This window comes from Amblyraja radiata, chromosome 13 (genome assembly GCF_010909765.2).
Source record: "Amblyraja radiata isolate CabotCenter1 chromosome 13, sAmbRad1.1.pri, whole genome shotgun sequence".
Classification (NCBI taxonomy): Eukaryota; Metazoa; Chordata; class Chondrichthyes; order Rajiformes; family Rajidae; genus Amblyraja; species Amblyraja radiata.
In genome coordinates this window covers 6464975-6478282 of record NC_045968.1, presented here as the reverse complement: position 1 = coordinate 6478282, position 13308 = coordinate 6464975, and the positions used below count along the sequence as shown (strand labels likewise).

At 40.0% G+C, this 13308-nt stretch overlaps 1 protein-coding gene across 7 annotated transcripts in view; it reads left to right on the top strand.

The window, feature by feature from the left end:
- The window catches only part of dock10 (dedicator of cytokinesis 10), a 240644-nt gene that overhangs the window by 156116 nt on the left and 71220 nt on the right, over positions 1-13308 (top strand). For all 7 annotated transcript variants that reach the window (XM_033031141.1, XM_033031146.1, XM_033031144.1 and 4 more), the window contains exons 11-13: positions 5193-5348; positions 7179-7400; positions 11045-11167. In XM_033031141.1, the coding sequence (XP_032887032.1) occupies positions 5193-5348; positions 7179-7400; positions 11045-11167 (501 nt within the window). The remainder of the gene's footprint in view (positions 1-5192; positions 5349-7178; positions 7401-11044; positions 11168-13308) is intronic.

Genomic DNA, 13308 nt, shown 5'->3' with positions numbered 1-13308 from the left:
GAGTTAGATGTGACCCTTGTGGCTAAAGGGATCAGGGAGTATGGAGAGAAGGCAGGTACAGGATACTGAGTTGGATGATCAGCCATGATCATATTGAATGGCGGTGCAGGCTCGAAGGGCCAAATGGCCTACTCCTGCACCTATTTTCTATGTTTCTATGATATCGACACATTATTAAGAGGTTACATTTATTGTTCCCTGTGTTTATTAACTCACACAGTCACAGCCTCCATCTTGGCTTACACAGCCCCACCCGATCTGAACTGCAGGTCATCTGATACATAGGCCATCTTATTTACATATCACCATCATGACTCATCATCATGACAGTGAAGGAAATGCTGAGCCTAGCTTCCCCTGCACTTCCCAACTTTTACATTATTTTGTCTATATTTCCATAGATTTTCTAACAGCTTCCATTCACTCATTGACCAGATCGCCTTGTTTACAGTGTGTCCACATAGTCACCCCGGTATTATGTACCAGGGTCATTTCTTTCACCTCCACCCTTCCCCCCCCTCCACCATCTCTGCATCTTAACAAACTTAATTTCTCTCCTGGGTAGATAAAAATGCTGGAGAAACTCAGCGGGCGAGGCAGCATCAATGGAGCGAAGGAAATAGGCAACGTTACGGGTCGAAACCCTTCTTCAGACTCAATTTCTCTCCTTCCCAGTTCTGATGAAGTGTCTTCAACCTGAAACGTTAACTCTGTTCCTCTTCACACAGATGCAGCCTGACCTACTAAGTATTTCCAGCATTTTCTGTTTTTTTTTTTTTAAGTTTTCGATTTCCATCATCTACAATTTATGATTTTTATTACCATTTGCTGCTTCTGCGTCTCGATTCATTGCCATTGAAATCAACCATTTGGTGCTAAAACCAGAGTTGAATTTCTCCCACCACCCCTCCCCTTGACTTCCCCCTCTTCCCTTTTCTTGCATGGTATTTTTTTTTTTTTTCATAAAAACTGATTAAATTGCTTCTATGATCACATCAAATCCACTTCCTGCCGAGCTCTTTCACAGGCCAAGAACAGGAAACCATAGACGGATGCTCATTGCATGTGCTTGGCTGCTTCAATGGTGTCTGCAGTAAGCTTTGACCCTCATTGCTCTACGAGGTCGTTCTATTGAAGGTGAAACCAAAAAATCACCTAAAAAATGGAGTTGTGTGCCTTGAAGACCTAAAGTGTTTCACAAAAATTGCAGAATCAGCACGCTTTTTTATTTTCCTTCTACTGAATTTATTTTCTTAAACTGCATTTGGCATAACGTTGACAGGAATATTTGCTTGAAAAACTATTGAAAGCAAAAGTAGAAACAGGGTTGTTGCAACAGTCAATAAAATGAAACCTGTTACTCTAGCTCCCTCTACAGGTTGTTTGTAGCTTTGAATTGCTTTGGTCCAGAACTCATTTTTAATGAAAATTTGTTCCCATCGGACTGAGAGACAGAACATGATTTTAACGTCATCTCAGCGAGCTTGGATTTAAATCTTCCTATGCTCCGTCTCAGCAAATGCCATTAACATCAGGAAAGTAGCATTTAAATCGTGGAGTGATTTAGTTCCTCATCTTTCACCTATAATTATTTTTATTTTATTTTTTAATATTTTATTTTATTAGAAGTAAGTACAGTCATATGGCACCAAAGTGCCTAATATTTATTTCATAATACATTTTATGTACAACTTCTTTTTTTTTTTTTTGTTACATTGAAAAAAGATTAGAATAAGAAAAAGAAGTTAGATAGTAAAGGATAGAAAGATGTGAAATATATAGTGTGTGAAAAAAGAAAACGAGTAAATGAAGAAAATTGAGAGAGAAAATAGAGAAAATAAAATAAAATAAAAAAGAAAAGGAGATCATTATTTATAATCTTGACCAACCATCGTCCAGTCCTGAAACAGTTATTTTTTTACAATTGTGTTGCACCATATGATTCCAAAAAAACGACGAATGGAGACCAACTCGTTATGAATTGGTCTGATTTATCCATTAGGAGGAATCGCATTTCCTCAAGATGAGCGGTGTCCAACATACTTGCAATCCACATTTTAAGCGTTGGTATTGATGTACCCTTCCAAAATTTAAGAATTAATTTTTTTGCTATTATTAAACCATAGTTAAGGAATAGATTTTGAGATGTGTTCAATTTATTCCCATCTTCCATTACGCCAAATATAATCATTTCAGTATTAGGTTCCATTCTTGTCTTGAACAATTTTGTAAATATTTCAAAAATATCATTCCAAAATCTATAAAGTTTTATGCAGGAAACTAAGGAGTGTGTTATAGTTGCCTTTTGCCTAAAGTAGCATTTAAATCGTGGAGTGATTTAGTTCCTCATATTTCACCTATAATTATTTCAATCTGACTGCATGATATATTAGAATTGTGGATTATTCGGGCAGTGCAGTGGCGCAATGGTAGAGTTGGTGCCTCACAGCGCCATAGACCCGCGTTCATTCCTGACAACAGGTACTGTACGGAGTTTGCCTGTTCTCCATGTGACCGCGTGGGTTTCCTCCGGGCGCTCCGGATTCCTCCCACATCACCAAAGATGTTAGGTTCTGTAAATTGCCTCTAGTGTGTAGGATGCAAAACTGGGATAACATAGAGGGAGTACATGGGTGATCGATGGTCAGTGCAAACTCGGTGGGCCAAAGTGATACAGTTGTAGATGAACAACGGCCGAGAAATACAGAGCCCAAAAGATTAAAATATAGGATTGCGCAGAACTAATCAGTCTGTATGATGCCACAAGGAACTGCAGAAGTTGGTTTACAATGGATACACAAAGTGCTGGAGTAACTCAGCGAGTCAGGCAGCATCTCTGGGGAACATGGATAGATGATGTTTCGGGTTGGAGCCCTTCTTCAGACTGGTCTGGGGAGGCTTTAGAGGGGATGGGATGTTAGGGAAAGCTGAACTTGAAGTTTGATTGATGAATTAGGAACATCAAGGGAATGGATTAAATTGGCCGGGAGAGGAGAGGAGAGGGCCATCAGTTCATGGGAACTGCTCCAATACTTCGAGCCGACCGGACTTTGGACTTTGTAAAATGGCGCCAGAAATGGCGTCACGTGTAATATATGCAAGATGACTTTCACTGTGCAGTTGCGCATGTGACAAATAACGCACAATTGAACCATTGGCTGAGGGAATATCAAGTATCGGACACTGATTGAGTAATGAATGCTGTGGGGTATTGAACAGGAGATTAGGCTTAGAAGCTGGATCGGAGGATCAATCAAAGTCCTGGCAACTTGACATCGAGGAACAGATTGGTTAGCAAGAGATATAAAATCAATCCTTTGGTCTCTCACTTTGAAACAAGTAAGAATGTAACTTTAAGTAATATGGAAAATATGTTTCTGTATGACCTGTCTGTAATTCATAGTTCTTAGATGTCCAAAGTAATTTGGCATGCCATGTAAAAATGTGCACTGCAGGCCATTGGATACTAACTGTACGTATCCAATGGCCTTCTGTCTTTGTACAACAAGTTGATTTTCAAAATTGCTTAACTTGTACACGTAGGAACTAATATGCCATCAGGTATGGGGTATAAGTTTTACAGTGATCAGTATTTTAACCTACATTGTTCCTTCTACTGATCTGCCTGTCAATATCCCTACATTATAAACAATTATTGTTTCGTCTAGTTTAGAGATACAGCACGGAAACAGGCCCTTCGGCCCATTTCCGTCTGCGACAACCAGCAATCCCTGCACATTAACACTATCCTACACACACTAGGGACAATTTACAATTAGCCTACTAAACTGTATGTCCTTGGGGGTATTGGAGGAAACCAGAGATCCCTGAGAAAACCCACGCAGGTCACGGGACGAATGTACAAACTCCATACAGACAGCACCTTTAGTGACTTGAACTCGGGTCTCTGATGCTGTACGGCAGCAACTCTATCGCTACGCCACCGTGCCGCCCATGAATTGTCCAGGCACAGTTTTTATGGAGCACCATTCACATATTTCACCAAGATGACTCGTTAACTTTAACCTGTAATCCTTGTTTTCTGTTTTGTAGTTAATTTGCTATTTCTAGTCTGCTGACTCCACATGCTTTGATCTTAAACATGAATACTTAAGATGCCTTTCAAAGACACATGAACGTCCAAATACCATAAATCTATTGTATTATCCCCATTTGTTTACTATGTTCTTACTTCAGTAAATTCAATGTGGTTGATCAAGCTTTGCTGCAAAACCAATTCTGATTGCTACCTCTATATTTTAAGTTTTAAGATATTTTTTCTCTACTTTTGAGCTTATATGCCATTACCTTTGCATTATATAAAACTAACTGGTTTAAATTTATTTTTCTACCTTCCTCAACTAGTTTTAAAATCAGTCTGGAGAATATATTTTATTCTCTGTAAAACTGACTTGTTTATAAATGTTCTTCCACATTTCAATTTAGAGTATCTCCCTCTCATAGAAACATAGAAACATAGAAAATAGGTGCAGGAGTAGGCCATTCAGCCCTTTGAGCCTGCACCACCATTCAATGTGATCATGGCTGATCATCCAACTCCGTATCCTGTACCTGCCTTCTCTCCATACCCCCTGATCCCTTTAGCCACAAGGGCCACATCTAACTCCCTGTTAAATATAGCCAATTAACTGGCCTCAACTACCTTCTGTGGCAGAGAATTCCACAGATTCACCACTCTCTGTGTGAAAAATGTTTCTCATCTCGGTCCTAAAAGATTTCCCCATTATCCTTAAAATCTGAATTATTATCTGAAATCTCTCATCTGAATTATTCTTCAAATGCCATGTGCGATTTGTAAATTATTATTATTTCTGCCATTACATGGTTATTTTGTGTTTATAATAATGATATTAAAAGCTTAGATCTGGTATTGGTATTATAAGATTTTATACCAACAATTTGGAGTGTGCTTGAATTTAGAAAGTCATTTTGCAATTAATTTCACAACCCGATAAATTCCCCACACCAATAGCCACATTGGTAATTTCATCACTTTAAAGCCAAAAATACTCTTAAGAGAATGAATAGAAATGTATAAAGGTGAAGGAAAAATAATTGAACATTACTAGATTTTTTTTTCTCCTTTAACCGAACAGGATAACAATCTAAATGATGAGCGGATAAAAGCTTGACCTCATGGACATTCATTCATTATTACTGTATCTTTCCAGATCCTCAAAACACAAAAGGCGGACATTACTGTGAATGAGCCGTTGGTGAGGCCTTACGACCTGAAGATGGGCAAGCGTATCATGGTTGTATGCAAGTCACTTGTCTTAAATCTTCAGGCATGTGTCAATGAAATTGAAAGTGGTCTGCTGACTAATGTAAGCAAATCCTCCATTAATATTGAATTCAAGTCAATCATTTGTTATGTGTAAGATGATGTATAGTTCTATGTTTCTAAAGCAGCACTTTCACCTTGTATTTTCTTTATTATTATTAATAATTTCCACTGCATTAAATAATTACCCCTTCACCAATTACATTATATTTGATTTCCACATGCTTACTAATTTGTTCTGATCCAGCATTCTTAATACTGTATAGACGCTAATTTTTCAGTATGACATTACAACACTTTGATATTGCACAAATTCTTGATCTATGGCAACTGAACTGAGCTCAGCTGAAGTGCCTAAATGTGTCAGTGGACGAACAGTTGGCAGGGGAAAATCAAGTCAAGAGTATTTCACTGTCACATGTCCCAGATAGAACAATGATATTCTTACTTGCAGCAGCACACAGAATATGTAAACATAATACACCGTAAACAATATAATAAATGAGTGAGAAAAAAAGGTTCAGTGTGTGTATATATACCCACATACTCACAAATACACATATATATATATATAGATCATATATATATATATATATATATATATATATATATATATATATATATATATATATATATAGATCATATATATATATATGCAGTGTATACACACACACACACACACATACGTACACACACAAAAAAAAATAATAATTGTGCAATAATAACAATAATAGTCTGTAGTTCAGTGTTTAATAGCCAAATGACAGTAGGAAAGAAGCTGTTCCTGAACCTGGATGTTACAGTTTTCAGGCTCCTGTACCTTCTTCCCGATGGCAGGGGTGAAATGAGTGTGTGGCCAGGGTGGTGTGGGTCTCTGATTATACTGGCTGCCTTTCCAGCCTCTCCAGCCCGTAGATCCATTCTTTGCAGAACTCTTGTCAGCAATTTTGCGTGCATGCTGTGACTAAAAGAATGAAAAGGAGCAGTTGTGCAGTACAGGCGGCCCCTGTGTTGCAGGGGATTGCATTCCCAGAAGCAGACTGTGCCATCCGCATGTGCATCTGGCAACGGGAGTTGCAAAAAGTAAATAAATTATTGGGTCATTTTATTTTGCCATACAAATTCCGTGGGAGTCTTTAATATCTCTAATATTTGGGTCATGATTTGTAAATCTGAGAAGGATGTGGAGGTCAATATTCCCAACCTTTTTTAAAACTTAAAATGAGTCGCATTAGGATGACAGTGTGATGTGCGACCTATATTGAAATCACCTCTGTGGACATTTTACTAGAGCTGGGTACATTTCCACCATGGCGAATTTCACAATGATAGTGGTGAGTTCTAGGTCACATAGTAAACGTGCCAGTGGAATCATACTGGAGCAGAGAGCCAGTGCCTTGAAGAATGAGCAAAACAAGCAGATAGAATCATAGATTCATAGAGCCATTCGGCTGCAATAGGCATGTTGGCCCATCTTACTAACGCCGACCAACTTGCCCCATCTACGCTAATCCCAACCACCTGCTTGTGGCCCATATCCCTCCAAACGTTTCCTATTTTTGTACCTATCCAAATGTTTCTCAAAGTTTGTGATAGTACCTACCTCAACTATCTCATCTGGCAGCCCGTTCCATATATCTATATGTAAAATAATAGTTGCCCTTCATGTACCTATTAAAACCTTCCCCCCTCACCTTAAACCTATGTCCTCTGGTTCTTGATTCTCCTAATCTGGGTAAAAGACCCTAAGAAAAATATAAATTGGCCATTTCTCTAAAATTTGTCCTTAATTGATTAGATCGTGTGATATTGCTGCTAAGTTAACTACCTCATACGTAATTAACAACTATAATTTTAATTACTTTTTGTACAGATTGAACCATTTTTCATCAGTCTTGCCCTTTTTGATATCCGAGAAAACAGAAAAATATCTGCAGACTTACACGTGGACTTAAATCTGGAGAGTGTTAGACAACTGGTGACTGGATCCTTGGCCTGGGCAGAAAATGGAGAGAAATACGTGGCTGGAGAAGAGAAGTCTGGAGAGCCGCAGCTACGAGGTTTTCCCGAAGAATGGTTAAAATACCCTAAGCAGGTAACAAGATGTGCATTCTGTTCACCTTTCATTGACTGCTGCATTCCAGCAAAGTGAATATGAGTTAACGGCCAGAATTGTCCCGGGAGAGAGGAGACATTTGTACTCCCCACCTGCCCACTGGCTAATCCACCTTGTGGAGCCCTGGAGTGAAGTTAGCTCCAACATGACCTGTGTCCCAGAGCCACAAAGAATCTGCATGTCATAAATCTTACAAAATTGTGTTGACAGTCAGTTAAGTCACATGTTCCACTGAACCAACAGCTGTTAAACAAGTTGAATAAATGTGCATACAGAACCATTAAAAAAACCCACAAGAAATGAAACATCCAATTTAGTTCAGATTAGTTTAGAGATACAGCGAGGAAACAGGCCCTTCGGCCCAACAAGTCCCTGCTGGCCAGCGATCCCCGCACACATACACTATCCTACACACACTAGGGCAATTTACAATCATATCAAACCAATTAACCTACAAACCTGTACATCTTTGGAGTGTGGGAGGAAACTGGAGATCCCTGAGAAAACCCACACATGGAAGAACGTACAGGAAGAACGTACAAACTCTGTACAGACAGCACCCGTAGCCAGGATCGAACCCGTGCCTTTGGCAATGTAAGGCAGCAACTCCACTGCTGTGCCACTGCTGTGCCACCCCTTAAATCTCAAGAAAATGGTTAAAGTTTGAGAACACTAGAAAGCACTTAAAGTAATTAAGTACACACAAATTAACTTAATTGAAGAAATGTAAACCACCTGAAAATTGCCACACTCTCCAGCCCAAAGGAATCACAGACAATGTTCCAAGTTTATTCTATGGCCAAAATTTCCTGTTTAACTTCTGTGAAGTCACATGAAGTTAGCACTTCATCGTTAGACTGTATGAGGTATCCTTAAGAAGTTTGGCATAGCCCTCTCCTGACAGGCAAGTGAAGAAAGACTGGTGGGGATTTCTCAAGAAAATGTTTCTGTAACTAAATATCCATGTATCATAAATCATTGAAGCTTGCGCTTTATGAAGGGTTACTTGCGACGTTGAATATATGATATTCTATCCTTTGTAGGTAGGTTTCAAACATTGCTGAAGAATATTACTTGTATCTCAAACTTTATAACTAGTTTAAATTAGAGGCGCTATGTTGACATTTAATTTCCAGTGCTTTCGAGTGTTGATGATGTGCTTTTTACTTATCACAAGCTTCCAGTTCCAATTCTCGTTTGTCAGAGTTCAAATGAACTATTGATAAGGTTAATCAATTTTCAGTCTCTGATCTCTGGTAATTGTCAAGGTGACAGATTATACAGTGAAAATAATTATTGCTTCATAAAGTGAGAAGTTTCAATGCTCATATTTCTTACTGATAGACTAAATTGGAAATGAGAAAGCAAACATCATAAATTCTTTGTACAAGTTTGATATGTAGCTTTTAAATCAATGACTCTAAGCTCTTGCACAATAACGAATTGAAGCCTATAACTCACTTCACATAATATTGTGGAGCAATGTTCATTCGCCTCTGGGAGCTGTTCAAACGATCCATTAAAAGATGATGCAGGCCTGCTTTTTCATACACACGACAAAAGTGGATTAAGGTCTTCACAAGGCTACGGCAGAATTAAACTGGGATGTACTTAAGGAGTTTATTTCGTCCTAACAGCTGGGTGTTCAAGGTAGAGATGATGAAAGTGGTATGACTGGCACATTTGATGTCTTTGATAACACAATACACTTTGCTGATATGCTAAGGTAATACTTGAAGGTGCAAATGTATGAAATGTATAACTGGCTGGATTGTACTGACAACTGGCTGGCAGTCTGGTGGAAAGCCATCGGCTCTGTATGGTGCATGTGTCAGTGAATTGAATGGATTTGAATTAAACAATGCAGCATGGAAACAGGCCCTTCGGCCCACCGAGCCCATGCCGACACTTTACTATACTTACCATTACACCAAACCAATTAGCTTACAAACCGGTACGTCTTTGGATTGGTGGAAACAACCAGAGATCCCAGAAAAAAACCCCACGCAGGTCACGGGGAGAAGGTACAAACTCCATACAGACAAGTACCTGTGGTCAGGATTGAACCTGGGTCTCTGGTGCTGTAAGGCAGTAGCTCTACTGCTGTGCCACCATGCAGCCCAATTGAATGGAAGGTAATTGAATGAAAAGATACAGTATGGAAAGTGACCCTTCAGCCCACCGAGTCCACACCGACCATCGATTACCCATTCACTGAGGATCTATGTTATCCCACTTATGCATCCACTCCTACTATGCATGGGGCCAGTGGCGGACTGGCCACGGTGTCAGCTTGCCCGATGGCAAGTGGGCTCCTGATGAAGTAGGCCCCCTATATCAAGTGGGCCCCTGATGAAGTGGGCCCCCTTTGTCTCCTGGCAACCAATATTTTTAGACCCAGTCTGCCACTGCTAGGGGCAATTTACAGAGCCCAATTAACCTACAAACCTGCGCACCTTTGGGATGTGGGGGGGCCTCAAGGAAACCTATGTGGTCACAAGGAGAACATACAAACTCCACACACATTGCACCTGAAGTCAGGATCGAACCTGGATGTCTGGCGCTGTGAAGCATCAGCTCTACTGCTGCGCCACCATGCGGCCCAATTGAATTAAATGGAATTGAAGTAAAAGGCAGAGCACGGAAACAGACCCTTCAGCCTAATGAGTCCACACAGACCGTCGATCACCCATTCCCTCTCGATTATGTTATCCCACTTTCGCATCCACTCTACCAGCCACCAGCTATGCCACTGTGCTGCCACATTACCTGCTAGAATATGGACTCTGCGCCCTCGAGAATGGGAATATGCAATGTCGTGTCCCGCAGAGCTGAGGATGAATTTGTCCCTTTACTCACAACTGAATGCCGTGATCTATTAATAGTCACTGCAGTGACTTTGTGCTTGCTGATCATCACCATTAGGAACGTAATCACGATAAACCAAGTTGCAAGTAAATACCAGGACATCTTTTCTATTCAGTTTGTGCTCAGATCATTCGCTCAGAGGAACAGATGGGCTCTGGTGCTGCACATCCCAGAGATACCATCAACTAGTTCCTGCAAAATAACCTGCAGCTGCTCCAGGCCGCCTCTAGTACCTCGGTGACTTTAATAAGACTGAAAAGAACTGCATTTTCATCTCTGATGTGGATGTTGATTTAGGTGCCGCAAGATATTAAAAATGCAACTCCCCAGGGAATCCTGGAAACTCTGTCCTTGTTTGTGGAGCAAGGTCTTAGGATGTTGGCAACAGTTGATTTTGCTGGCTCTGAAACCGTTGACTTGAGACTGTTTATATAACTAATTTGGTGAATTGGTTTCTTGATGCTCAAAGGCAATTTTAAATGATTTTTTTTTTGCCATCTGCAAAGAATGAGTTGCCTTGGCATGAGAATAGAGTTGTAAAAATAACTCCATGAACTTAACTAAGTGAACTTGAACTTATTTATTTATGCCTGAAGCATTAAAATTACTCATATGTTTAGAATGTGACAGCTTTGCTCTTCACCTTTTCGGGATTTTTATGAGTCTTATTAAAATGTGCCGTTATTCCACTTTGTTATGTAATCTTTTTCCATGAGAATGCGAACTTAATTTATGAATTATAATTTGATATGCAGGGCATTTTCTCTGTATCAAACCCACACACCGACATCATGCTAGTGGCAAAAGTAGAAAAAATACTAATGGGAAGCATTCAAAGCTGTGCTGAACCCTACATTAAGAGTTCAGACTCCAGCAAGGTATGTATCCATTCAATATCCATTCAATGCTCATTATTACTGATGCATATTTTAATATTGTGAAATAATTTCATCATAAATTAGAAGATTGAGGGGGGATCTTATAGAAACATACAAAATTCTTAAGGGGTTGGACAGGCTAGATGCAAGAAGATTGTTCCCGATGTTGGGGAATTCCAGAACAAGGGGTCACAGTTTAAGGATAAGGGGGAAGTCTTTTAGGACCAAGATGAGAAAAAAAAATTCACACAGAGAGTGGTGAATCTGTGGAATTCTCTGCCACAGAAAGTAGTTGAGGCCAGTTCATTGGCTATATTTAAGAGGGAGTTAGATATGGCCCTTGTGGCTAAAGGGATCAGGGGGTATGGAGAGAAGGCAGGTACAGGATACTGAGTTGGATGATCAGCCATGATCATATTGAATGGCGGTGCAGGCTCGAAGGGCCGAATGGCCTATTCCTGCACCTATTTTCTTTGTTTCTATGTTTCTATAAATGATTTTAGCAATGAATTAATAAATTGTTTTAGCGGTGTTGTTAAATATAACCCCGGAAGTGCTGTTTTTAAGTATCTCTACAATAATGTTAAATATGATCTAAAATTTATCCTGGATCAACCACAGTGTAACTATGGTCAAGAAAACGCACCAACACCTCTAGTTCCTGAGAAGGCTTAGGAAGTTCAGCATGTCCTCAACAGCTCTCACCAACTTCACAAATGCGGCATAGAAAGCCTTTTAGTGGGATGCATCACAGTATGCTTTAGTATCAGCTCCATCCAAGTCCGCAAGATATTGTAGATATTCTGGATATAGCCCAGAACATCAGGCAAACCAACCTCCCTTCCATTGACTCCATCTACACTTCAGTTCACCAGCATAATAATTTCACCCCAGTAATTCCCTCTTCTTCCCTCACCCATTGGACAAGAGGTATACAAGTTTGAAAACGCATACCTCCAGATTCAGGGACAGTTTCTTTTCAACTGTTATCAGGCAACTGAACAGTCCTCTCACCAGCTAGAGTCCAGTGCTGACCTCCCATCTACCTCCTTGGAGACCTTTGAATTATCTTTAATCTGATTCAAGAATAAGGAGTAAGCCATTTAGAACGGAGACGAGGAAACACTTTTTCTCACAGAGAGTGGTGAGTCTGTGGAATTCTCTGCCTCAGAGGGCGGTGGAGGCAGGTTCTCTGGATGCTTTCAAGAGAGAGCTAGATAGGGGTCTTAAAAATAGCGGAGTCAGGGGATATGGGGAGTAGGCAGGAACGGGGGTAGTGATTGGGGATGATCAGCCATGATCACATTGAATGGCTCGAAGGGCCGAATGGCCTCTACTCCTGCACCTATTGTCTATTGTCTATTAACTTTATCTTGCACTAAACGTTGTAGTTTTTATCCTCTAACTCTGCACTGCGAACGGCTTGATTGTAATCATTTATAGTCTTTTCTTTGACTGGTCTGAGGAAAGACATTTGCCATAGAGGGAGTACAGAGAAGGTTCACCAGACTGATTCCTGGGATGTCAGGACTTTCATATGAAGAAAGACTGGATACTCGGCTTGTACATGCTAGAATTTAGAAGATTGAGGGGGGATCTTATAGAAACATACAAAATTCTTAAGGGGTTGGACAGGCTAGATGCAGGAAGATTATTCCCAATGTTGGGGAAGTCCAGAACAAGGGGACACAGGTTAAGGATAAGAGGGAAGTCTTTTTGGACCGAGATGAGAAAATCATTTTTTACACAGAGAGTGGTGAATCTGTGGAATTCTCTGCCACAGAAGGTAGTTGAGGCCAGTTCATTGGCTATATTTAAGAGGGAGTTAGATGTGGCCCTTGTGGCTAAAGGGATCAGGGGGTATGGAGAGAAGGCAGGTATGGGATATTGATTTGGATGATCAGCCATGATCATATTGAATGGTGGTGCAGGCTCGAAGGGCCGAATGGCCTACTCCTGCACCTATTTTCTATGTTTCTATGGATAGTATGCAAACAAAAGCTTTTCACTTTGTATTTCGCTACATGTGGCAATAATAAACTAAGCATTTAGTCATCTCAACATCTAACTATTTATTTAAAAGATGAAAATTAATGCCAAGATATATAATTGTTAATATTCTGACATATTTTCCCAATTTC